This window comes from Sinocyclocheilus grahami, unplaced genomic scaffold (genome assembly GCF_001515645.1).
Source record: "Sinocyclocheilus grahami isolate Dianchi unplaced genomic scaffold, SAMN03320097.WGS_v1.1 scaffold337.1, whole genome shotgun sequence".
In the NCBI taxonomy this organism is placed as follows: Eukaryota; Metazoa; Chordata; class Actinopteri; order Cypriniformes; family Cyprinidae; genus Sinocyclocheilus; species Sinocyclocheilus grahami.
The window spans coordinates 180,084-207,514 of NW_015505516.1; the positions used below are offsets into that span (position 1 = coordinate 180,084).

Here is a 27,431-nt window from a genome sequence, read left to right on the forward strand (position 1 = left end):
CAAAATTGATAGACACGTTTATTCTAGAGGGCTCTGAGCATCTGCTAAGAGGTCTGGTCTCAGGCACTCGATTGGACATTGAATGTTCTGTATGGAGAAAATAAAAATGTGTTTGTTTTATAGCAAAATCTGAAACATTTCCAGATACTGAAAGTCAATATGGAATTAAGAGTCACCCTATCAACTTTATTAAATACATGTAATTTATCTGATTGTGCACGACTAAGCAGTGCACATTACTTAAAAGAAAAAAGAAAGTTTTGGTTCATAATCTAATAAACTAACTAACTCCATGTCTAAACTAATTTTCCTTTTCGAATGACACCACAAATCTCCCTTACTTTTTTAACCTCACTTTTTAATAAGGAATAATGTTACACTGACTTTACAGTATCCACTATTATATATATATATATATATTGCTGTCGTTTAAAGGTTTCGGGTCAGTAAGACTTATTTCTAAAATAATTTAATACTTTTATTCAGAAAGCATGCATTAAATTGATCAAATGTGACTAACATTTAGTAAATTTATGAATGTTTTTACTGTTTCGAATAAATGCTATCTTTTGAACTTTCTATTGTAAAGGCCGTTCACACCAAGGACAATAACTATAAAGATAACAAAGATAAAGTTCTAAAAATCATTCTCATTATTAAAGAATAGAAGAGTCCAAACCACAACTATAACGATAAAAGCAAACAGAAACAATATCGTTGGAATCACTTTCAGAACGTTTTTTTTCCAGCTGATGAATGATAATTTTTTTTACACCCAATCTTCTGATCCGGCTATAATGAGCATGAGAACTTAAAGTGGCAGATGTGCGTGCGCTTAGAATAAACAGACTATATCATTCACTGGTGTAGACGCTAATATCATTATCTTTATAGTTATTGTTCTAGGTGTGAACGGGGCTTAAAGGGGGGGTACAATGCTGTTTCATGCATTCAGAGTTGTTGGATTCTCATGCTAAGCATGGACAAAGTTTCAAAAAACAATTTGGACGTATGATGGAGTATTTCTGTGCCAAAAATCTTACATCTGGGTTCGTACACGTTTCGGAGAGGTTTTTTTTCGATCGTGGCTCTTCATGACGTAGAAGAGGGTGGAACTCCTTATATGGGCATTTCTCTCGGAAGAACGCACCTGTGCACGCATCGACCAGAGCGAGAGCAAGAGCGCACCCATCAACGCGCTTCATCTGGCAGCGCTGCTCACTCGGTAAGAATGTCTCCAAAGAAGTGTGTTTTTGGTTGTAAGGGAAAGATAGCCTTGTTCAGCTTCCCGAAGAACCCCGCGTTACATAAACAGTGGATGCAGTTTGTTTTTCCAGAGCAGCAACGGAGTTTTGCAAGTGTGTTTGTTGACAAATGTTTTATAAACAAGGCCCAGTTCCACGCTGGATTTGCACATCGTTTGATACTGAAAGATGGAGCGGTCCCAGCTATAAAAGATCCCGGTCATGATTCAGTACTGCAGACTGTAAGTGAAACGGCATCTAATGTCTCTGTTTTGTTGGCAATCGGCGCAAGTGCTCATCTATCTTTAGCTCCGCCCACGGCTTGGCTTTTTCCGGAGAGAATCATAAAGCTGTATCTTTCTTTTATAAATATGGTAAAACTAAAGACTTTTTGGAGATATCAAGGATGCAGTACTCTATAGGTCCTCAAGATTAACATGAGATTGGGTGAAACTGTGTGTGTTATGTCCCCTTTAAGAATACAGAAATGTTTCTTGAACAGCAATGATTTCTGAAGGATCATGTGACTCTGAAGACTGGAGTAATGATGCTGAAAATTCAGCTTTGCATTACAGGAATAGATTATATTTTAAAATATATTAAAATGAAAACAGTTATTTTAAAATGAAATAATATTTCACAATATTACTGTTTTACTGTGTTTTAATTTTAAAAAATTATAATAATGCAGCCTTGGTGAACATAAGATATTTATTAAAAATCTTACCGACCCCAAACTTTTGAATGTGTAGTAGTACATGATACTACACAATATTCACTATAATTATACTCAAATCTGACCTTCATCAGAGATTTATCTGATTCTTCTATTCTTGGTTTTTGAAGCCTTTGTCTGTCACATAAAGACTCACCAGTTTGCGAAGGGCGTTCTCTCTGTAGCGGTCGTAAGCATCAGAGCGCACTGGAGGCTGAATGAGGTCCGCGTCAACTTCAGCACCAGGACGATGACAGTTCTCACAGCGCCAGCCCTGGAGAGACAGCAGGGGTTTCATCATGGGAATATATAATGTAGAAACTCTTTAATGTGTAAATACACTGAAATATAGAGAAGACGTGAAGCCTAGTGTTACCTGTTGTCCTCCATAGCAGGTACATGTGCAAATTGCTCCGAGATACTCCTTCTGCCACTGGTTTCCCACCTGGTAGAGCTTCCCATCATCATAACAGGTGGATTCATCTACAGCAGAGAATGAACGTCAATCAACTAACCATTAAATGTTGAAAGTTGCTTAGACTCAACTGTTGAAAAACTCTGCTTACGGGGTTCACACTTGAACTCTCCTTTCCCGTTGCCCAGACAGGTGCAGCTCATCATGTGTCCATTCTCAGCATGACGGTCCCACTTCTCGCCAATTCGGTAGTTGTGGCCATTTTCATGGCACCACTCTGTAGATTCAAAGATGTGTGTTGGTTAGTATGTAAACCCTCAAAATTGTCTGGAGAAATACATTTGAGAGTTTCCAGTGAATTCATCCTTCACACACATTCATACAGTGGTTATTGCACATAATAAGCTGGTCCCAGAGTTTAATATCGTCTGGTTAAAGGCTGGCAATACAAATCTGAGACATGAGCCACCTCATCTCTGGCTGCCATGTTTGATGACCTCTACAAACATGTCAGGAAAAGCTAGCATGAGCAACAGTATGGAGTTTGAAGTCCACATGTGTTTTACTTCACTAAGAATTGCATAAAATATATAACATAACATTTGTAATTGGCAAACGGTCACCCATGCTAGAGTGAGGTGTGGTGTTTAGCATGTAGCGGCACAGCTCATTCACTCACTGGATGAATCACATCTGAAATGACCACTGCCGAGGCCAAGGCACTTGCACCAGAGTTTAAAGCCTGTCTCGGACATGCGCTCCCACTCTGCGCCCACCTCATGGTAGGTGGTGGTGAATGTGTCGTAGCACACATCCCTGCCTGTGGGAACCACTCCAGCCCCTGGAACTAAAGCATATGAGGAGTCAGGAATGAGCATGTAAACTTCTGAAATGTGGTTACAAATATGTTTGGTTTAGGGATTATTTACCACTGTTTCCGACAGTCACAACATCTTCCAGGACTTTCTGTTTTTGGTCTCCATTGACAGACTCCACAAGAACATTATAGGAGGCACCAGAGGTGAGACCGATCAGTGTAGCGCTAGTGGACGTACCAGGCAGACGCATCTGAAGGGGAGAGAGTGTATGTATTAATCACTGATAATATACTACTACTACAAAAAAAACAAAACACATCAGTAGCTATATAGTAGCATTATATAGGACCAAACAGGTAAATTCACACTTTTGCTTAGTTTTTATACTTGAAGTGTTATAGGTTTTGTGCCTGTGGGTTGTTTTAGCATACCAATCTATTAATAAGGGTTGCTACATATAAATGTGTTTTTATTTTTTAATTTACAGTTTCTACCTAAACTTTTAAAGGGTAGTTTATATATAAAATACTTATTATATATATATATATATTATTTATTTTATAATAAATTATTACATTTTTAAGTTATTGCATTTAATCATTTACCATGAAATGCTCTTATGCACATGGCTCAAATCAACTTTTTAATGCCCATTCAGTAATTCAGTCTATTCAGTTATTTTCTGCCACAATAATGTACTGTAATATTTGAGATCTTCTTGATTCAGGAGCTTTATCAGCAAATAATGATCTATGCAATTAATTGTGAATAATTCGATTTTTTCAATAGTTTCAATATCAGATTTGATTGTTTACTCACCTGGAAACTCTTCTCATTGATCTCTGTAATGGGACTGCATGACACCACGTACTCTGAGGTGTGCGGCACAGGCTGCCACATGATTGTGGTCTGGGTCTGAGCTTCCTGGGGCAGGTTTGTCTCATTGTAAAGGCCACCGAAAGGGAAGCCAGGTTCAGGCCCCTCGCTCACCTGCACCACTGGCACTCTCTGGCCATCTGCTCCCGGCAGGGGGATGTAGACCAGAGGCTCGCGGTGGCTTGGGGGATGAGGCTGCTCGCCTTTATTGCCCAGGTTGTGGCTCTGATATTCAGTGTAGATGTGTTGGCCCTGCTGCCCCAATGTGTTGTGTCTGTTTGGCCCCAGCATATGCACGTGGTTGTTAAAGTGGTCGTTGTCTTCTGGCACATCCAGGATGTCATGGCGGGGCCGGCTGGGGTCAGGGAGCTGGGGGGCAGGCTGGTGAATTTCCAGTTCTAACAGGGAAATTGTGTTGGGGCAAGCAAATGAGAAATGCAATAGCATATTTTGCCAGCAGAGGGCAATGTAAAGCACATTTAATTCATTGTGCTTTGATTATATCAGCCATGCATTTATTTATTTTAAATGTAAGTGATTAAAAAAGGAGCTGCACATATCATGTAATATTATATAATACATATCACCAGCCTTGCTATGTAATATGTATTAATAGCTTCATAAAAAATCGTCATAAAATATATTGTAATAACAGTTTTAGTGCAAATAGTACCCACAAACTACTTAAAATATGCATTTCAGCATGTAGATGTGGATTCAGCAAGAACGCATTATCAAAAGTGTCACTAAACATATAATGTTACAAAAGATTTCAAACAATAGTTGTTCTTTTGAATACTCTATCCAAAAATCCTTAAACTATTACTATTTCAACATTGACAATAATACATGTTTCTTGAGCAGAAAATCAGCATATTAGAATGATTTCTGAAGGATCATGTGACACTGAAGATTGGAGTAATGACTGCTGAAAATTCAACTTGGTATCACAGGAATAAAATATATTCTAAAATATCTTAAGATACAAATCAGTTATTTTAAATTAGAGACTTATTTAAATGGGTCATATGATGCGATTAAATTTTTTCCTTTCTCTTTGGAGTGTTACAAGCTCTTGGTGCATAAAGAAGATCTGTAAAGTTGCAAAGACTAAAGTCTCAAATCCAAAGAGATATTCTTTATAATAGTTAAGAGTCAGCCACACCTACCTAAAACGGCTCGTTCTAACACGCCCCCACATATCTACGTCAATATGTGGAAATATTAGCATAATGCCGCCCAAATGTGCACGCAAAGAAAGAAGGTGTGGTTTCAGGAACAGCAGCAGTGTTGATGCAGCCATGTCAGGGAGACGCTGTGTGATTCAGTGCGAAAGCAAAAGCACTTTATTTGGCCTTCCGGAAGTAGATGCAATTAGGAATCATTGGTTAAGAGTTATTTACAACAGAACAGCACAAACCAGATGTTCGAATTTGTGCAACACATTTCATGGATGACAGTTTTTTGAACCTAGAAGAGTACAAGGCTGGCTGTGCACAAAGGCTAAAAAAAAAAAAAAAAAAAAAAAAAAAAAAAAAAACCTTCTGACCCCAAACTTTTAAACTGGAGTGTAAGAGAAAGCTTAACAAAGGTGTACTTACGAGTTTTTGCTTTTCCAATCAGTGGAATGCTTCTCTGAGCATTATTTAATGCCACAATCTTGATAATGTACTCCGTGCCCGGTTTCAAACCTACATATATAGACCACAAAAACGTTAATCAAAAACTATCAACAAAATTAAGGAGAAACAAAAAGGCACAACATTATGAAAGCTATAAACAGAGAAAGAACAGTACCAGAGATGGAAGCGAAGGTCCTGCCAGCCTGAGGTCGAGGGGTCAACTCTTTAGGAATGTCTCCAGCCTCTTCATAAGTCACATAGTATCCAGTGATAGTGCTTCGTGGAGGCTCCCAGGTGAAGGAGATCGAAGTAGGAGTCAAAGAGGTGAAATGGAGGTTTGTGGGTGGGCTGATAACTGGTTTTGCTGGTTTTGCAAAAAATATTAAATATTTATTAAATATATAATATTATATAATATTATATTATATTACATTATATTATTATACCTGTAGTAGCTGTAAGGGTGAAAGGCTCACTACGTGAGCTTCCATTCAGAGTATAGATATTGATTTTATAAGTGGTTCCTGGCTCCAGACCTGCAGAATCATATGATCAAACCAATCTCAGATTTCAAAACAAATATTTATATGCTGCAGCCTGTAAAACAAGTTAATATAGTTATATTGTTTTGTACCAGTAATGGTGTAGGTGCGTGAATCGGGTTCAATGGTTCTCTGGATAGGGTTATGACCGCCCATGGTGGGTGTGGACTCTACCAGGAAGCCAGAGATGGCCTCGGTCTTAGAGCGCCAGGTGAGAGTGATGGAGGAGTCCTTCACATTGGCTATACGGACACGTCGAGGTGGACTGATGTCTGGGAAAATGAGATCTAGATTTAGTTTTGGCCAGCACACAGTAAATTGGTGGAGAATGCGGGACTGATTCAGTGATGTTTTAGGGAAGGTGGCTTACTGTCAGGTGTTGTGATTTCTCCTTTGACACGACGGCTGGTGAGAGAGTTCATCACACCGTAAACCTCCACTTCATAATCAGTGCCAGGCTATAAACACACATACAGGGGGAAGAAATGAAGCAAAGCCTTGAAAATGTGCTTCACAAAACACCATATAATTTTCTGAAAAAAATCTGGCACAGGCTTTAATCTTTGATCTACCCACTGACCAAAATGACAAGGTAGACGTACAGTGTGAGGTTTGCCTGATGGAGATTAGCATTGCTCTCTTACTACCAGTAACCCACAACCACAGCTAAAATCAAGAAATAAATGCCTCAAAACCTGAGGAACAGCTGTTTCGATAGAGATTTTTCCATGAAACCCCTCAGTGCTGTTTTAAGCACTTTTTGGCACGAAAAGCATGAGAGTATTTTGTTCTACATTACGTCTAATATCAGTAAGGTTAAAGTTTTGAGAGAATGAACATGAACACTGCAAGTGTGAGATGGTTATTCACCATGAGTCCAGTGGCGTGGAACTCAGTTGAGTCAGGGGAGATGTTGTCCTCTTTAGTGGGTCCATTCTTGCTCTTGGGGGTGATGGCCACACGGTAACCTGTCAGCCTGACATCAGAAGAAGACCAGGAGACAGTGAAGGATGTCGGACCCACCTGGGAAAAGTGCAGACTTGTGGGTCCAGGAATAGCTACAGGGAGAGAAGAGAACATTAAAGAAAATAATACTTAAATGACCAGATTTGAACATTTTCTAAAGAACACGACACTCACTACCACAATACTGCGATGTTGTAAAGGATATTGTTGTAGGTGTTTAGCATGTTACTGTGCAGTTGCTAAGGTGTTCTGGGTGATTGCTAGGTGGCTACTAAAAGTTAAGTTACAGTAAGAATACAGTAAATAGTAATATTGTGAAATATTATTGCAATTCAAAATAACTGTTTTCTATTTGAATATATATATATATATATATATATATATATTTATTTCTGTGATGGCAAAGCTGAAATTTTAGCATCATTACTCTAGTCTTCAGTGTCACATGATCCTTCAGAAATCACTCTAATATTCTGATTTGCTGCTCAAGAAATATTTCTTATTATTATCAATGTTGAAAACTGTTGTGCTACTTAATAGTTTTGTGGAAACTGTGATACATTTTTTCAGCATTTTTTAAAAGTTGCTTGGAAAGATACAAGCACACGTCACTTTAATTTAATGATTTTAGGTTTCATTCACTCCATAACTTTTGATAGAGTCTTATTGTGAGGACTGAGTAAATAATAAGCAGCATTTATAATTAGGTTACATTTTTACATAAGGAATTAAAATTGTATAACAATACAATTTAAAATATTATTATACATTAAAATTATTATTACAGTCAGAAATACTGAATTTTGATAGACCTGATCTTAAATAGTAGAAGAGTAGCAGTCCAAAGTAATACCTGTTGTTTGAGTGCCCACTAATGGAGTGCTGGGGGTCCAGTCATGCAGTGCAATGACTTTAACAGTGTATTCTGTGCCCGGTCTGAGGCCATGCAGCACTGCAGACTCATCCTCTCCATGTGGGGCAGGGAACAGCTCTCTCTCCCCCTCCTCTGGACTGTAGTACAGCACTCTGTAAGAGGAGACCACCCCATCAGGACTCTCCCAGGAGATGCGCATGGAGGTTGAGTCCACATCAGTGAAGGACAGGTCTTTGGGTTTGTCCACCACTAGGAAAAGAATATTTGAAACTATGAATGAATCTGTTTCAATTAAACGTGATGTCATTACATCTGCAATATTTTATAATATTTACAAATTGATGTATTAACAGTGACATGTTCATAAGTCTTTAACATCCTTTATGAAGAAGTGACTTAATTTTATTGAATGTTGTACTGTACTTGCAAATTAATAATAAAATGTATGAAATTAAAGCCACTTGTTAAGTGTACTAATTGTATGACTTTCCTGAAACATTTAAGAACACATTTAAAATGTACACTTTGTAATAGCAAATAAAAAAAAATTATAGTACATTTTAAATCATTGTTTTAATAATGTTTTGTCATGCTTGAAAAGTAGTATGCTTGAAGCACATGTACTATTACTAAACTGTACTAGTTTAACTGTAATGTGTTATTTGATATTACATAAAAAATGTATATTAAGCAGATTTAAAAAAACACTAATGTTCAACTAATTGCATTTAATATAGAATTAAACTATAATACACATTCATTTAGTTGCATTTAATAAACTAAAATATCTGAAAACATTATATTCAGTTTGTACAAAATTAGCATTATTTTTGTAATAAGCACTCCTTTAAAAAATATGCTAAAGTGTACTTCTGTTTCACAAGGGATCCAATCACGTTTACACACTATATGACACTGAAGCAAAAAAGATAAGTATTTTTCTAAGTTTTTACACCTACTTGTGACTATAGTTTCGACCAGAGGGGGGCTCTCTCCGTCCTGTCCCAAAGCGTACACACTGACGGTGTACTCCGCTGTCGGCATCAGGCCAGAGAACGTCATTTCAATCTGGTCTGCAGTTACATGTGAAAAACACACCTATTTAACTCTCACTCTGACAGCATTACCTCCTTCATTTCAAGAGTAGGCACAACACAATATTTTTTTATTGAGAATGATAAGCATTACCTGGAGCAACCACCTCAGAGAAAGTAGGTCCCTGTCCATTTAGTGGAGTTCCTGTGACACGATATCCTGAGATGGGACCCACTGCTGGGCTCCAGCGTACAGTAATAGTGTTGTCCTTCAAATCAGTCACCTCCATCTCTGATGGAGACTCGATATCTATGTTTAAAGAAACAAAGCACATTATTTATACCTTTCTGCTCTCAGCTGAGTGTAATTTCTACACCATCCTGTCTTTTGAAATCCTTAAAAAGTCTGTTAAATCAGTGAACAAAGATCTGACAGACATTCTCAGATGCATCGGTTTACCCGTTCTGTGTATAACATGGATGGGGGTGCTGGACGCAGGGCTGTCCCCTCTGCCGGTCACAGCGTAAACAGTGATAGTGTAATCAGTGCCTGGACGGAGGCCTTCAATAGTGGCAGTAGACTGGGAGCCGGGAACAGTAAATTCCTGAGGAGCGTCAAAACCTCCTGGATGCGAAAAATTAGAACAATTCGGTCAACGCCAAACAAACTGTGGTAAAATGACCATCAATTCACACAAAGACGAATATTCTGTGGAAAAAAATGGTGCAATAAACATTTAAATTTGAAAAAATCTGTTCAGACTGACAATCATTTGCATTTCATCAGTGCATTTCATTGTTTTTACAGAGAGGTTCTAATTACGTTTCCATTGCACTTCAAATAAAGATGGCCCACCAGCAAGATTTGCACTTTCGGTCACATGACCAGAAATTTAAATGTAAAATGTATTAATTGTAAATGTATTTTGACACACAATTACATTGAAGATTATTGTGAATACATGTAAGGTAAGAGCAAATGCATGGTTTATAAGATATGTGAGCAAATAGGATCGCGCAGCGTCTTTATGGGGACCTGATTTTGAGGGAGGGTTACATTTTTCACAATTTCTTGTCATTTTGTGTTATTTTATAAACGTCATAGTGAATAAAAAAAATCTGAACTGCTGTTAGACAACATTTAAATACTGTTTGACTGCCTTTCTTTGTGCCAAGCGGATGTCAGAAATGTAAACTTGTGTAGCACTTTGTGTTTCGGAGTAACCAGGGAATTTATGCTTTTCTACAAATCTTTTCTATTCTATTACCAGAGAGTCAATCTGCATTTTTTTGCTGTCCATCTGCCATTTTTATGCATTATTTTGAACCGACACATCGCATGTGAAAATCAGACTGAATTTTTTCATGCCGAATATTGGTGTTGGTGTGAAATGGCCTTAAGTGACGTAAGCTTATCAACACTATTCAATATGATCCAAATCACCTACCCGACTCTCCGTGTGTGATCCTGTAGTACCTCACAGTGACAGAGGGGGCATCCCAGCGAACGGTGATGCTGGTTGGCGTTGAGGAGATGACTTCCAGGTCAGTGGGGGCATCAGAGACTAACAGAGAAACAGTGATGACAGACAATTAGTACGAATAAGATCTAAAGTGAGCTGCAATGAGAACACAAAAGTCAGAAAGTAGCAGCATACTGGTAGACTGAGTTCCAGTTAGAGGCAGACTCTCGCGGGATCCGCTGACGGCGTAGACGCTGATGCTGTAGTCGGTCTCCGGGGTCAGGCCTGTGAGGGTGAAATGGCTCCTCGATGGGGGCAGTCTCTCCTCTTTAGCACGTCCCCCACTGGTCATTTGGTAGCGGATACGGTATCCTGAGATAACGGCCTGAGGAGCCTGCCAGCGTACGGTGAAGGAGTTGGTGCCAACATCTGAGAACTGCAGGCCGACAGGTGCATCGAGGACTGTGAAGTAAAAAGGATGCATGACTTAGTCAACCAATGAAACAGATCTCTTATTTAACAGCTTTAGCCAACGAACTCACCTGTTCTCTGAGTGCCAATGGCAGGTGAGCTCTCTCTCTCTTCATAGACACAAATCACGCTCACCATGTACTCAGTGTTGGGCACAAGATCTAAAAATAACACAGGGAGTCTCTTTACTAATGAGTATTCACTACGGACAGAACTGCGCAAACAAATAAGGGTCAATTCTTTTATAAGTCACGTACGGCGAAGAACAACGTAGTTTGTGTTTCCATCTACAGTTTGCTCAATGGTGTCATCGTCGTCATCGACTGGATGATAGTGGATGATGTAGCGCTCGATATCAGAGGATCTGGGCACCTGAGGGGCTTTCCAGGTCACCAGCATAGTGTCTGCGGTCACTTCACCGAATGACAGGCCAGATGGAGCAGGGACAGCTAAAAGAGACAGGAAGGAAGGCCATGATTTTTCATTTCCATTCAAAAGCTGCTGTGTTTTATGACAATTTTTTGATGGAAGCAACATACACATAGGAAAAATATTTCTGTGTAAAATATGACAGTGACAGTGTGACTGTTTTATCAGCGTCACATTTTGGAGGGCTCTTAAACAGTGTTATTTTAGTATTATTTATATACTTTTACCATAAATTATATTAGGAAATCATATAATATTATTGAATTGAATTACATTTTCAGGTTTCATTTGACTTTTAGTTTGTTTATGTTGATATGTTATTTTGTCATTTTTTAATCTAGCTTTATTTTTATTTCAGCTTAGTGATTTTAATACTTCCACTGAAACTTGAAGTACTAAAACACTTTATTCAGAAATAGTGAGATGTGAACCTCTAGCTTTACGGCCATAACAAGCTTTATGGCTTGTTTAAAAGCCACTGGTGGAGGAAAGAGTGAGAAAATGAGCACCATCTTTAGAGGTCTGACTGAGAGTCTGTTTATGTGAAAGCAGACGTCACACAGTCTGATGCCATGTGGGTCTGGTCTACACATCAGTTTTCTTCAGTAAAAAGAGAGTGAGGAAGTAAGAAACACAGAAGGAGTGGGGGAAGAGTATGAAAAAGGATAAAGTGCTGAAATAAGACACACCGGCTTTCAGACCGGGATATGGCTGCCATATGTACTTAAAGAAATACTGTAGCAACAAAGAGCAGGAATATTTAACATGTATGAAGGCACAGATTTATTGCACATTCATCTGGGTCAACAGGTCATTATATTTTTCACAGTTTTTTCTTTATTTCTAGTCCATGTGTTTAAAATGTAAAAATGTAACAAAATAATAGTACTTTATTAATTAAGTGCTGACCACCACTTAAAGGAGCACTTTGTTTGTTTTTTTACTTTATTATTTTGAATTCCCATTAACATCAAACTCTACTTTCCCCATATTTTTCATATACCCTGCCATTCAAAGTTTGGGGTCAGTAAGATTCTTTTTAAAGAAATGTACTTTATACTTTGTTTAACTGTCAAATGTGACACTGAAGACTGAAGTAATTGACTGATGAAAATTCAGCTTTGCCATCACAGGAATACATTAAATTTCAAAAGAGATTAAAGAGAAAACCCTTATTTTAAACCTTTTTCTTTAAAGAAGTCCTCAACAAAGACTTATTTCTGTCAGATTTCTATGTCCTGGAGACATTGTCCCTACAAGGACATGTCCCTACAAGTATAGTTAGACACACACACACACACACACACAAACTCTTACCTGTTTGCTGGGTGATGGTGATTGGTTCACTCTCTCCATTTTCTGTGACTGTGGTGACGGTTATGTCATAATCAATACCGGGCTCCAGACCATGCACAGTATAAACGCCTGCCGTGGGCTCCACAAATTCAACAAAGATTGGGACACTGTCCCCAGCAGCCAACACCGTGATGCGGTAGCCGGTAACGGCGGTAGAGTTAAGAGGACTCCAGCTGAGGCCGATAGTGGAGTCAGTGATGTTGATGAAGCTAAGGTCAGTTATTTTGGGCACATCTGGAGGAGAGAAGGTGCCAGAGACCCAACACAGACATAGACAAAACACAGAAAGATGAGGTAAGTCATCTGACCAGAAAACAGATCCTTCATGGTTCATATTGTGAATACTGAACCATGGAGATGAGTGTTAGGAATTTGTGATTTGAGAATAGTACAATCACAAAATCGTCTGATTAGGATTAATGCTGACAACAGAAACATATGCTTTATTGAAAATTACTGAGAAAGCAATGTGTATTATGTAATTTCTCTGTTCTCTGTATTTAATATCTAAATAGACATTAAAAGCAAGCACTGCACTGATTACAATACACATGCTTTCCCAGTTTATGCATAGTTACTGACATGAAATTGAAGTGAGTGGTGATTTGTGATTCAAAAAAAGCTCTAAGACCTACCTGGAGTCAAAGTGGTGGAGACAGGAACACTCTCCATGTCATCCTTCACAGTAAACACACTGACATTGTACTCCACTCCTGGACTCAGATTCTCTAACGTGCACGAGTTCTGTCCTGCCTTCACAAACTCCTCTATAGAGTTCCCTTGTTGCCCTTTGGTGGGAGTGCAGGTCACCCTGTAACCTGTGATGTCTGCGGGAACAGAACAAGCGTTACCAAGGGAAGAGCAAGCAGTGCATTTGCATAGTGAACACATGAGCTCATTTGAGAAAGGACAGAACATACTTTCATTATACAGTGTTCCTGCATTTTATTTTAGACCAAATGAATTTCCATGACTTTTCATGGAAACTTTTAGTTGTTTGTACGCAATTGCTGGAACATTGGAATTTATGTGTTTGGAAAATGATGAACTAGTTTGATTGATTTTATTGATGAAGATCAGCATAAGAGAATGATTCTCTCACAAATCAATTTCTTGTTGATGAAATATTTAGCAACAGAGTACAATATATATATATATATATATATATATATATATATATGAAAATTGCATGACAATTTTATTCATTTCAATTACTATTATGTAAAATAAATTGTATATATATATATATTATAATTAGAAATATAAGATATAAAAGACAACAAGTTTGGGATTGGTAAAATTTCTTTGATGTTTGGAAAAGTCCCTTACTGTTCTCTTACTCATTTTACTGTATTTTTGATCAAAGTCTCAATTTATATGATCAAAAATACAGTGAAAACAGTATTACTGTGAAATATTATTGCAATTTAAAATAATTGCTGTCCATTTTAATATATTTTAAAATGCAATTTATTAATGTGACTGCAAAGCTGAATTTTCAGCTTCATTACTTCAGTCTTCAGTGTCACATGATCCTTCAGAAATCATACTAATATGCTGATTTGCTGCTCCAGAAACATTTCTTACTATTATCAAATGTTGAAAGTTGTGCTGCTTGATATTTTTGTGGAAACTGCTACACTTTTTTTAGGATTCTTTGATGAACAAAGTTCAAATGATCAGCATTTATTCAAAATATAATATTATTTTGTACACAGTAATATGTCCTTAGCATCACTTTTGATCAATTTAATGTGTCCTTGCCAAATAAAAATTGTGAAAATTTAACAAGCACATATAAAACAGGATTTGTTCTATTATGAGGAATATCTCAGTACTAACCTGGGATTTTAGCATCGCTCCATTGAACCGTCAGCTCTCCAGTGTTCGGGTTGGACTCCAGGTTCAGATCCGTGGGTGGAGAAAGAGCTGTAGACAGATAGTCATAAGACAGCTGTACGACTCCACCAACAGTGTGAGAAACGTTTCTCTCACACTCCCACATCTTCAATAAACTCAATAAAATAAGGACTGTTTCTTCACACTTACGAGTGACCACGCGTCGAGTGATGGGGTTGCCATGCTCATGACTGTCGAAGACCGGCTGGACGCTGTAAGTGTACTCAACTCCAGGAGTTAGACCTGAGATGAGGACACTACCAGACTCTGAGATCATGACCCTTGGAGCTTCTCCACCTTGGCTGGGCCTCACGGTCAACTGCAGAGCAGAATTAGAGCGTAAACACTGTGTATTGAGTAATCATGGCTGAAATGTGTGTGAACGTGAGAGAAAAGAATGTCAAAAGTCAGTTTCTCAAGAGTACTTTCACATGCGTCTTACAACAGCCATTAAACCAAGAGTGATTGCCTATAGTTGTGCCAAAATGGCTCTGGCATGTTTTAACGGTACCTTGTATCCAATTTTAGGCACAGGGGTCCAGGAGACAATGATGGAGGTGTCTGTGACATCAGTGCTGAAGTAAGGAGCATTTCCCATTGGCTGAACTGAAATCCAGAAAATGCAGGACTATTGCATTAGCACTCTTTAAGCAAATGTATTTGGAGCTTTAAAAAATTAAAACAGAAACTCACTTGTGGTGAAGGAGGCGAGGGACTCCTCACTAAGCACATTGCCTCTTTCTGCATGCAGAGTGGCAGTATACTCAGTGAACTGCAGATCGGTTGGAGACGCAACTTCCTCTGTGGGTAGAAAACAATATTTTTTCCTCTTTCAGATTACCATGGATAAAGTTTCATGCTATCCTAATACTTGCTCTTCAACTAAACCTTTTTTTTTTTACCTCTTGAGTCACAAAATCTGATTCTGACCTTGCTTTGAAGGGCTTAAGTTTATTGTAGCCTCTCATTCAAACATGGCAATCCATGTGTTTACCATTCTGTAAAACTTGCTCATCTGAGCAAAGGAATTCAGACACCCTTCCGACAGACCAGCCGGCCTGACAGGGAAAGAATAATAGGCTTTCAGGACTGTTTTAAAAACAGCTATAATGTTTCACCATCAAAACCTGATTGCATGTGAAGCTAAAATGTTTGTGGAACCATTTTTGTAGCATTCGCATCATCAAGATTACGTCATAGAAGAATCAGAGCATGCTATAAAAGTCAATGTGGGTAAACACCAGACAAATGTCTCCTCATTGAGACCCAGACAGTTTTGCAAAGTTGCAATGTTTGCCGATTTGCCAGATCAGGATGAAACAGTCAGACCTCTGAAATGTTCTCCCAGTCAGTCCCCATAAAAATCAAGATCTGCACACTTTCAACATATTACCCTATAAGGGATTCACAGGCGTTTGGACGCAGACTAGCTGACTCAACTGAAATGTGATCTTATTTTTCGGCTGCCAGACAAAGCACCTAAATCTAGTCAAAAGAAAACAATAAAAGACATTTATGGCTTGATGACATCATGTTATGTTTCCACTGCACTACAGAGAGAAGTTATTATCTTCAGATGTATCCTGACACGCATCTGAGGTCAAGTAACACATCTCTTCTCTAAACATGAGGGTGAATCTCATAAAACCTGTCAAGAACAGATCTAGAAAAACCTAAATTAATTATTTTTGCATTGTCACCTCATAATAATTTTTTAGAGATTCACCCACATAGTGATTTCATACCTGCCAGTGGTTCCCCAGCAGTTGTGACCTGAACAAAAATAGGTTCACTCTCCAGATTCTCTTCCACCGAGTAGATGCTGATGTTATAGAGCAGACCAGGGCGAAGGTCACCCAGGGTCACGGAGGTGGCTGTGTTAGGCAGATTCAACTCAGTACTACCAGAGCTACCCTCTTCAGATGGTGTGTAAATCACACGGTAACCTAAATAAACAAGACATACATTTATGTACAACTTGTGAATAGGTCACATAATGGTTTGTTTTACTACAGACTAAAAGCCTGCGTTTACCCGTGATGGGAGCCACAGGTTTAGACCAGCTGATGATGATGGAGGCCTCCCCCACATCCTCCACTTCATGATCAGAAGGAGCATCAGGAGCTGTGCCAAAAAGATCACATCATATAGTGAAATACTTTAAGTGAGAGTATTTCTCAGTGGCAACTGAAAGTCGACAAGAAATTGACTTCCTATAGCACTCAAATTTGATTTACTTTAATCTTTTTATATATTATATTATATTATATTAAACTGTATATTACAGTCTAATATAAGTCTCTTTCTACACCACTTTATACTGAATATTTAGTGCACCCAGAAATATGTTAAGTCACATATGGCTTGTCCTAGGGACCAAGAAAAAGCAAAAAAGACAAATAGGAAAGGATTACCTGTAGTCTGGGAAGTAGTTAGGATCAGGTTAGGTTCTCCTTCTCCAGTCACTTCATACACATTTACAGTGTACTTCCTTCCTGGGAGAAGTTCGCTGATGTTCACGGATGTAGCCGTATGAGGAAGGTCTGGAAACGGATACTCAAGTTAGCAGGTATTGCAAATATAGGTGCATTCAACTTCTACAAATCAACTGCAGACAAAGAGGTTTGCTAGTCTCAGCTGACTAAAATAAAAATGCCAAACTTGTAATGCACATACTAACCCAAGACCATGGGCTGTCCGGTCTGCCCTCCCTCCTCACTCAGCTCATATTCCACCCTGAATCCAGACACCGTGTCGGACGCAGACACCCAAGAGATGACGAAACTGCTGGAAGTGATCTCAGTCACAGACTCAGAGGTGTCCACCATCGGAGGAGGCGGGGTGGTCTCTCCCTCAGAGGGTGTCACTAGGGAAGAAACAGAAAGGGGAACATTAACAAACATGACTTCCAAACATTTGGATACAATAAATCCCATTCAGATTACAGATGAATTCAGGAATTAATTATGCTTGGAAACTGTGTGGTTTTAGAAACAAATACATGTGCATGCACGTTTAGTAAATGAGACCCATAGCCATTTACATCATTGGATGACTTACATGAGCCATGCACGGTGGAGAAATCAAAGCGAGTGGTTTCTCTATGTCCAAAATGCAGGATGCTGATGAGTTGACCCTCGTAGGTGATTCCTGACTTTAGTCCAGCAATAGTGTAAGAGTTCAAATGGCCTGGAATAGTGACCTCCATCCATTGGGTATGGGTGTTTTTCTGTTTAAAAACGAGTAGGTTGCAGCTCAACAGGCACCCATAGTTTTTATTAGATAAATAACCTCTCTAATGCAATCAGAACTCAATTTCATTTAACGAGCAAAGGGCATACAGCGTCACAAAAGAGACTCACCGGTCTCCATTTGAGTATGTACTGTGTGATGTGTACAGTAGCCGGCGTGTTCCATTGGATGGGGTGGGAGTTGGGCTGGTTGCCAGACTCTGATATAATCATCTGCACTGTACGCTGATCACCTGATAGAGATATATAAAAGATATTCAATATTTGAATCATTTTTACAGCCAAGAGCACCTATACTTGCAAGGCGTAAAATCTGTCTTTAGAAAATATCATGCTGCTCATCATGCTAATACTGTAAAACAACAAATAGAGTATTTAAACAGTGTTTCCACAACTGGCATGCTGAAAACAAACGAAGATGTTTTCTGTCCTAAAAATACATTATGGTTGTCAGAGGTGTTCTAGGAAAGAGTTAGTGTGTTCTGGTCCTGAAATGGGAAACGTAACACTAGCCTGTGAGATTCTTACCACAGATTCAGCACTGAGACACGAGGATGAGAGGACCACCACCGTCTCGGGCTTTTAAACCTTTCAATCCAGCAGACAAACTGCTTTAACAATAACAACAGTTCTGAAACCCCCAGCAACTTTTCTGAAGTGGTAAATCTCTATTATTATTTACCCAACACCATATATAAAACTCATTTTTCTTCAAGTGTCTTGCAGTCTCATAAGGCAATATCCCCAAATTGCTTCTGATTTCAATCTGGTCCTAATTTTTCCCAATTACTGCCATGAGGGTAGTCTGTACAGCACTTAAAGTTCACTTAGTCTGCATTACGTTCCGCCAGCCTGCACCAGTTTCACCCCCGCTGTTCCCAGCCTTCTCACAGCTGGCCGCCATTACTGAGGGATATTGCTCTGGGGTTGCTTCCACTCTCTGAGCAAAGGGATCACTTCTGACCCCAACAAGCTCTTACAAAAAGAGAAAACTTTATTAATGCTGACCTTTTCGGATTTTGTGGTGGAGCTTTGTGGTTCTGTATAAATACAAGTAATTCACAAATTCCGTTTGGGCTAAAAAGGATTGGATTAAAAAAACAACAACACACTGCAGTTGTCATTAGGGTTTGGTGATACAACCAAAATATTGTACTTTTATATCACAGTAACAGTATAAAATCTATATCATATTATATATCTAATTTTCAAAATATTGTAGTCAGAAAGATTTTTCAATGATTAAAAGAGACAGTAAAATATTTATAATGTTACCAAAAAAAGTTCAATTTCAAATAAATGCTGTTCTTTTACAATTTTATTCATCAAAGAATCCTGAAAAAAATATTTTATGGTTTCCACAGAAAAAAAATATTAACTGTTTTTTACATTGACACTAATAAGAAATTATTCTTGAGAATAAAATCAGCATATTACAATGATTTCTGAAGTATCATGCGACACTGAAGACTGGAGTAATGGCTGCTGAAAATTCAGCTGTGTCGTCACAGGAATAAATTACATTTTAAAATATAAACCAGATACTTAAATTGTAATAATATTGTAAAATATTATTATTTTTACTGTATTTTCAAAAATCAAATGCAGCTTGTAAAGATCATAGAATTTGCCAACATTCTAGTCACTAATAAATGTACTCAATATATGATATATATAGCTTAATCTTGGATTTTTTTTTAATAGTAGAATCTCACATTTCTACCATCATACTGTCGCTTTGGATAAAAGCGTCTGCTAAATGACTAAATGTAAATGTCCAGCCCTACTTGTCGGATTTCCTCTACAAAAGTTTGGAGACTTGAGGCAACCATTAACAATGGAAACTATATAATGGCTAAATGACTTTACAGATGCTGTGCGAGCAGAAAAAGTAACAGGTTTGGTTGAATTTCAAACTTATTCCTAGCACAGGACGAAAGAAACTCGAAGACAAACAGTGCCAAAAGGGCTGTAGGGGGTGATTGAGACAGCTGTGTTGATTGGGTGTGTGCTTTTCTCCATCCACAGAACTTCAAAAGAACAGACGGCAAACACAAGGCACGGGCCCACCCAAATCAAGGTGTGGATGAGGGCATCTTAAAACCAACATCCTTGATTTCAAACACTGCCAGAGGATGAGCATTTGTTAAAAGTTGTAAAAGAAAAGATCACAAGGAAGAGCGAAACCTAACCTAACCTTGCCACTCCAACAAAACACCTGGGAGAAACGGCAAAAAGCACTCTTGCTCCAAGTAAACATCTGGAAGCCTTTGACTTCCAAACCTCTCATGCCCACCCATGCCCGCAAGACTACTTATAGCAGTACACAGCATGACCCACATACTCTATTTGTGTGTGTGTGTGTGTGTGTGTGTGTGTGTGTGTGTGTGTGTGTGTGAGAGAGAGTGTGTGAGAGAGAGAGAGGGAACATGTGCCCCATAAAAGATGCTGTTTACTCACCAGAGAAAGTCTGAGGCTCGCAGCTCAACTCTCCGATGCCATTTCCATAGCAGTAACATTTATAGTGGATTCCCTCAATGAGTTTGTCCCAGGACTCTCCAATCTGATAGAACGCTCTAGTCTCTGGCTCCTGGCACTGATCTGGAAATTAAAATTGGAGTAACACAGTCATTATCCAATAATTAGTTCGGTCATTTATAGGGAACAAGGCTAAAAACTGCTGATCCTAAGGCTCCAATTTGGAGGAAAAGACACTCTAATTGTTTCAAGAAATGTTCATTTAAGCAAATGAAGACAAATGTCTCATTTCTCTTTTAATTGATGAAATTCTAGAAGCGGCCGGCTCACCGATAGCGTCACACTTCCAGTGTCCACGGTCTTGACCGAAACAGGTGCAGTTCATCATGTAACCTTCGTCGTGACGTTTAGTAAAAGTCTGATTTACTTCGTAGGTCAAATTATCCACAATGCACTGGTCTGAAGATGAAAAGACATATATGTACATTTGCACAATGATACATAACTTCATCGCACTCATTACAAATGGGAGAGAGAAATGACAAGTCTCACCTTTGAGTTGCGAGTAGGCGATGCAGCTCCATTCTCCACGGCCATTGCCCACACATGTACAGCGCATCATGTGACCCAGAACATCATGGCGTCTGTCCCATTGATCACCCACACGATACATCACACCCTCACCAATGGTACACACCTCCTCATGAGCTGATGGAAACCGATCAACAAACATTTGAGTAAACTGCTGAAATAATTGTGCACAAACCTGCAGATCTTTAAATTCTCCTCAACTGCCTTGCAAAAAAACTAACCAAACTTCAAGGCTATTCAGCCAATGAGACAAGCATATATCTATTTTGAAGCACTTGAGGACTTCCAAATAACAACCTCCTAAATCCTTCATAGAACAAGAATAAGCATGAAGTACAGCAGGAGCCATAATGGTTCAATGGGAACTTGGGGGATTGGCAACTATAGCTTTTAAATTAAGTAATTAAGTCAAGTCACATTTATTTATATAGCGCTTTATACAATACAGATTGTTTCAAAGCAGCTTCACAGTAGTAAACAAGAAAATAACAGTAATAATGTTCTTCAATTATGAAACGAATACAATTTAAGCCATACATCAGCTCTAAAAAAGGCAATAGTGTCATTATTCAGCTCAATTTAGCTCAGTGTTAAATTGAATTAAAAATTTTATTTTGAAGTTTAAATTAATGTTGCATTAAGTTATAACTAAGTTCATTAGTTATAAAGCAAAATCAATTTAACAAAAAAGCAGCTCTACGGAAGGAAATAGTGTCATTATTCAACTCAGTGCTGATTTAGTTTAGTTCAATAATAGTGAAAGTTCATCAAATTATGAAACAAACTTAATTCAGCCAAAAGTAGCTCTACAACAGCAGTGTTAAAATTTAGTTTGAGGAAGAAGAACCCAATCCAGTTAACTGAATTGTTTTTAATGGCCTAAAGAGATCAGTATAATTAATCAGTTAAGCAATTCGGGGGTCAATTAGGGTCAAAGAGCTAAAACTTAATCCTAATGACCACAGATCCATAAAGCCCAAGGCAGTTCCTTATTGTTTTAACTGGGATATCTCTGATTGGTGTATCTGGTTAATAAAAGAGGACAAGAGTGAGGAAATCTCTCCAGGGTTAAGAGTGGAGGAGGTTACACAGCTGCCCTGGAGACCAGCCAGATATATATGCTCCACTGCCAACCAGACTCTGGTCCAAAGCCAAGCTCCCCTCTGTCTGCAGCCCCGCACAGCTAAGGGGCCACCGCTATCACAAAAATGTGTGCTTAAACAATAGCCGAAGCTTCGAAGCTACCCACGTTTTGCACATTGTACTGAAAACCAAAACAGTTGATGTATGATAATGGTTGCTATGTTGAGACAAGAATCTCTACCCCCCACAAAACAAACACGACAGGACAACACAAAAAGCAGCTCTGGTTTCAATCTATGTCAGATCACTGAATCCCACCAATATCAATAAACTCCCCAGGGTTCGCCTGGCTCTAACTGGCACTCTGGTGACAGAGACACCCATCAAAGCTCAGTCAGAAGGGGGTGTTTATGTAAATACAGCTGAATAGGTGCAGAGTGATCTTTTGTTTCACATAGTTAACATCCATGTCTTAACTGTTATCAGATCTCCTCCCATACAGACCACAAGGTAACTGAAAAAGCTGTGAGACGCATGTAATGACACTTATTTTATCTGTTCAGTCTTTTTGCTAATATGCCCGAAGTAAGGAAAAGAATGGGAACTGAAATGCGATGTTTAAGAGAAGTTTAAGATAAAATGATGTGTTCAAGGCACGTTATTAAGATCCAGGATAGTTAGAGGGCTAAAGTGCTTTCATAACATTATAATTCTCCATTCTCCAATGTTCCAAGCTCCTGTCAAGACATAACCTGCTACTCTCTCTTTCTCTCTGGCTCCAACATTTATTGCTAGTGTAAAACTGGCACTTACCTGCCATGGGACAGAAGCCAAACCGCTGCTCTCGGTCATAGTTATAAGTTGTGCCGCACCATTTCATGCCATCTCTCCTGCCGTCAGCGGTGCAATCAGTGTAGTTACGGCCATTGTAAAGGAACGGGAAGTGACAGAGTGCACCATTGGAGTTTCCCCCTCTTGTTGTGACCATAACTAAAAAATGAAGATATTTACCGGTGAAAAACAGTAGCAGTTTTAACTTCCAATAAATTTATGACAGGAACAGTCACCCAAGGGTTTGGGGTTAAGTTTTTTTTTAAAGAAATTAATACTTTTAATATACTTAATATAATATACTTTTAATAATTCATATTTTTATTCAGGATGTATTAAAGTGACAGAAAAATTACAGTAAAAGCATTTATAATGTTACAAAAATATATATTACAAATGCTGTTCTTTTAAACTTTCTATTCAAAAAAGAATGCTGAAAAATATTAGAATATTAAGCAGGTTTTCAACATTGATAATAATAAGAAATGTTTCTTGAGCAGCAAATCAGCATATAAGAATGATTTCTGAAGGATCATGAGACACTGAAGACTGAACATTTTTTACTGTTTTTTACTGTATTTTTGATCAACTAAATGCAGATTTGGTGAGCATAAGAGATTTCAGAAACATTAAACAAAGTTAATAATGTATATAAACTTACCATTCTTGCTTGTACAGAAGGAGTACTTGTAGTCTTTCTCAAAGTCAGATGAGGTGCTGCACCAGAGCTGCCCATCACTGCGTCCCTCAGACGTGCAGGAGTAGAAGGTTTTCCCCATGAACACAAAAGGGAACACACACGGCTGGCCACCTGAGCTCCCACCATACACCTGGGACTGGCTCTCTGCATACACACACACACACACATCACACATGACAATACATGACAATAAAACATGAGATACAGGCTGGCCACCTGAGCTCCCACCATACACCTGGGACTGGCTCTCTGCATACACACACACACACACATCACACATGACAATAAAACATGAGATACAAGCACATCATTCCATCTAAATGAACACTGATAGTTTGATCGACAATGACACTAACCTGACTCTTCACAGCTGACACCGTTGCCCAAGCAGGTACACAACATCTGTTTGCTGCCCTGGGTCTTGATCCAGCGCATGCCCAGGGCGTAGGAAACACCTGCGTCTCTCAGACAGGATCCCTCCATGGGGTGTTCAGGCACCGCCTGTGGCTGAAACACAGCAGGCTGGACATTGGTCACCACACGAGGCCCAGTACCTAGTGCACAAAATAACACATAAGGATACATATTTTGTTTCAACCAGGCAGCCGGGGCCCACTAGGGGGCCTCTACAAACATCCAGGGGCATCCCAAATAATCTTAAAATAATTTAAATGTATTTATATTAACATATTTTTAGTGCATTTTAGTTAAGATTAAGTATATACAGGTCTCAAATTAAATAGATTGGACATCATGATATTCAGTCAAGACACTGACGTCCAAAATGAGCCACTCATATTCGATTTGAGAGCTGCTGTGAAGGGGAATGTCATCAGTGAATAATGATTTCTGCCTTTTGCACAAAGTAACTCTATGATTTCAAAACACGTGGTAAATAGGACACAGTTCACAGCTATAACAGATTTGTTTTTAGTGTTTTTTTTTTTTTGTGAGCTTGACAAATGTGGTCACTATGAACTGTCACATGAAAATTAGCTGTGTGACGATTCTTCAAAAATAACAACATTGGTTTGGACATACATGAGAGTAAGCAAATTTGACAGAATTTTTATTTTTAGGTCAGTGTTGTATTATTCATATACTACTACAGTATTTTGAATGAACTTTTACTTTTTTACTTTTAACTGAATTCTTTTGTTATTAATTTGCCAGGTTTTTTCATTTTAGGGTTTTCAATTAATATTTATATACTATTCAGCTTTATTTCACTTAACAAAAATGTGAGGTTTTTACCCAGGCTAGTGGTGTGCAGTGACGCATGTCTCTCGCATTTCCACTCTCCACGTCCATTTCCAGTACACAAACACTGTAGCACATGTCCGCGAGAATCCGTCTTGCTCCACGTGTCTCCGATCCGGTAAGAAGTGCGTGTGTCCTGGTCATTACAGCGATCTGTGATGCACACACAAACGTACAAAGCAGATGTTTCTCATCAGAATCATGTTGCATTTAACTCTTCTAAATAAACCATTTTTAAAAAACGCAATAAGGTAATACGTTTTCCCTCTTCTACTCAGTTTAATAAGTCCTTGTGCTGAAGTCAGAGGGTTTTAACTGCACTTTCAAACTGCACTTTGAGTGGATAATTAAAGTGAAATCCAGTTGGACAGATGGCAGTTTGGGAAAGGGAGTTTTGTGTGGTTTGGACTGTTGCACAGTTCTAAAAAGGGTGGAGTTCTTACTTCTGGATGTGCATGTAATACGTCCACTTCCTTCTCCTAAACAGGTGCAGTCCACAATCATCCAGCCTTGGTAGGGTTTCTCCCAGGTCTCACCAACCATGTAGGATGTGTCAGCAGTATTGTCATAACAGCGTTCCGCTATCAAGAAAAAAATGGTTTTAATAAAATGATGCTGTTAATACTATTACTTACATGATGTATCACAGTCATGTCCAAAACCACTATAATTAAAGAGATTAAATCACTTGATGATTGCAGTTTCTTGCCTGTGTCAACATATTTTGTATTGAAACCCAAATTTGGGTGTCCCAATTTGGGTGGGACATATTGGAGGGATCGACCCTTTTAAAAACAAAATAGCTGATTTTTGATTTTTTTAAATCATTTGATTGGACAAAAATCTGTAGTGCATGATAAGTCATCAATAAAGTTCATTTAAAAGTATACTATCATACATATACATATACATATATATATATATATATATATATCATAGCAAACACACAGACAAAAAGCCCCAACATTCCCATCTTGATGGGTTTTTACAATGCTCAAACTCACCAACAGGTTTGCAGGTCCACTCTCCTTTTCCATTTCCCAAACAGACGCACTCTAGCATGTAGTCCCCAGTGTCATGGGGTCTCATCCATGTGTCTCCAATCTTGTAGGAGTGCCCTCCCTCATGACAGCGGTCTACAACAGAGGCCAAGTAGGTAAACAGCAGCACAACTCCAAAAACCGTAATTTCCAAAGTGCCATTAAGTACAGTGAAGGAAAGTTCCAGTCTACCCACTCGCAATAGTGCAGCTGATTTTCCCTCGGCTGGAGCCAATGCAAGTGCAGTCCCAGATCATCCCATCCTTTGGCCTCTCATAAGTCTCTCCAACCCGATAGGAGCGAGCGTTTACTTTATCATAGCAGGTTTCCTCAGCTGGGAACAGACATGGACTTTGTTCCTCATACTATTCAGAGTTAACACTTCAAAGTTGTCAAATGCAAAATACATTTACATGTATATAAATGGATATTAATTTAGCCAAGTGAGGAAACATTCATCCAGTTCAGTGCCTTTAAGGGACAAATCCAATGTAAGAGAACTCACCATCAGGCTTTGATTTACACTTTATACCAGAAACTCCATGACAAGTGCAGAGCAGTGTGCTGCCCAGATAACTGCGCTCCCACTGCTCTCCAGCTCCATAAAGCTGACCATTCTCAACACAGCCATCTGCAGAGGACACAATGGAAGTATTCTGACTGAGCTCTACATTATTTTAACTTTCTCACTAACAAACCATGATTACACAAAGAAGAAAAAGAGTATCCCTAATGCACATTTTCCAGCGTTTAATTAACCATTTGCGTGCGTAAAACCAACAGTAAGCTACTAAATTGATCATTTCAATGAATCAAAACAAAAACAAACACATGTAGGACCGCATACCTTGGGATACGGATGACACCGAGTGTTCCTGAGCTTGTCTCCTATGTTTTCCCGTTCCTTTCGGCATACACTGCACAGTACAGGCGAGCAAAGCCACCGCCAACGCCGTGCCCAACGGGCCACCGGTCATTTTCACAGGTGAGATGAAGCACAAGTATACCGACAGTTAAACCTTATTTTCCTAGCAATGGAGGCTCGAGGAGACGCGGTAGTTCACTGGCTGAGGGATTCAGATTCACCACAGCCTCTTCAAGTCTCCAAGTTCCCCGTTTCTCTCCCTGTGCGTCCTGCCCCTCCTGCTCTTGCACGCACCTCTGCGGAGAGCTCAGATGTGCGGAGCGCTTTTATTTGACCTCCACATTCCGCCCTGGAGGAGGAACTACCCCTGCACACGCGTACGAGAGCCACACAGACAGACACCCAATCTGAAGCTCGCTTTTTGCGTACAAAATTTAGGATAATAATTCATTCAAAGCGAACGCTCGCAAACAACCACTGCCAGCGCAGTCACCTTTTGTTTTATAAATATTGTTGTGTCTCTAATCCAACACCAGCGTTAAGTAATGACCAAAATCTGTCCGTTTAAGGAACCCTGTGAGTCTGTCCTAATCTAATAGAGATCATGC

At 38.9% G+C, this 27,431-nt stretch overlaps 1 protein-coding gene and 1 long non-coding RNA gene across 2 annotated transcripts; one reads left to right on the forward strand and one right to left on the reverse strand.

Moving 5' to 3' along the window:
- fn1a (fibronectin 1a) lies at positions 1-27,248 on the reverse strand. Its single transcript, XM_016295508.1, has 45 exons — positions 26,806-27,248; positions 26,464-26,589; positions 26,155-26,292; positions 25,923-26,054; positions 25,362-25,499; positions 24,913-25,071; positions 24,015-24,212; positions 23,620-23,802; positions 22,941-23,117; positions 21,006-21,161; positions 20,784-20,912; positions 20,436-20,576; positions 18,087-18,208; positions 17,785-17,953; positions 17,405-17,590; positions 17,139-17,267; positions 16,759-16,848; positions 16,470-16,670; positions 15,418-15,525; positions 15,236-15,330; positions 14,875-15,043; positions 14,668-14,754; positions 13,461-13,652; positions 12,787-13,059; positions 11,298-11,489; positions 11,112-11,201; positions 10,765-11,031; positions 10,555-10,671; positions 9,567-9,731; positions 9,261-9,416; positions 9,032-9,145; positions 8,052-8,321; positions 7,103-7,290; positions 6,603-6,690; positions 6,325-6,504; positions 6,137-6,226; positions 5,866-6,054; positions 5,670-5,759; positions 4,012-4,466; positions 3,304-3,442; positions 3,054-3,221; positions 2,526-2,651; positions 2,336-2,442; positions 2,117-2,233; positions 1-87 (listed from the first exon to the last, which is right to left on the reverse strand). Exons 1-45 carry the CDS (start codon positions 26,933-26,935, stop codon positions 19-21), a joined length of 7,005 nt encoding a protein of 2,334 aa, XP_016150994.1. The 5' UTR covers positions 26,936-27,248; the 3' UTR covers positions 1-18.
- On the forward strand, positions 1,017-12,507 carry LOC107602897 (uncharacterized). The gene is made up of 3 exons (XR_001611079.1): positions 1,017-1,049; positions 1,631-1,733; positions 12,498-12,507. It is a non-coding gene; the product is annotated as an uncharacterized lncRNA (long non-coding RNA).
- Positions 27,249-27,431: the final 183 nt, after the last annotated feature.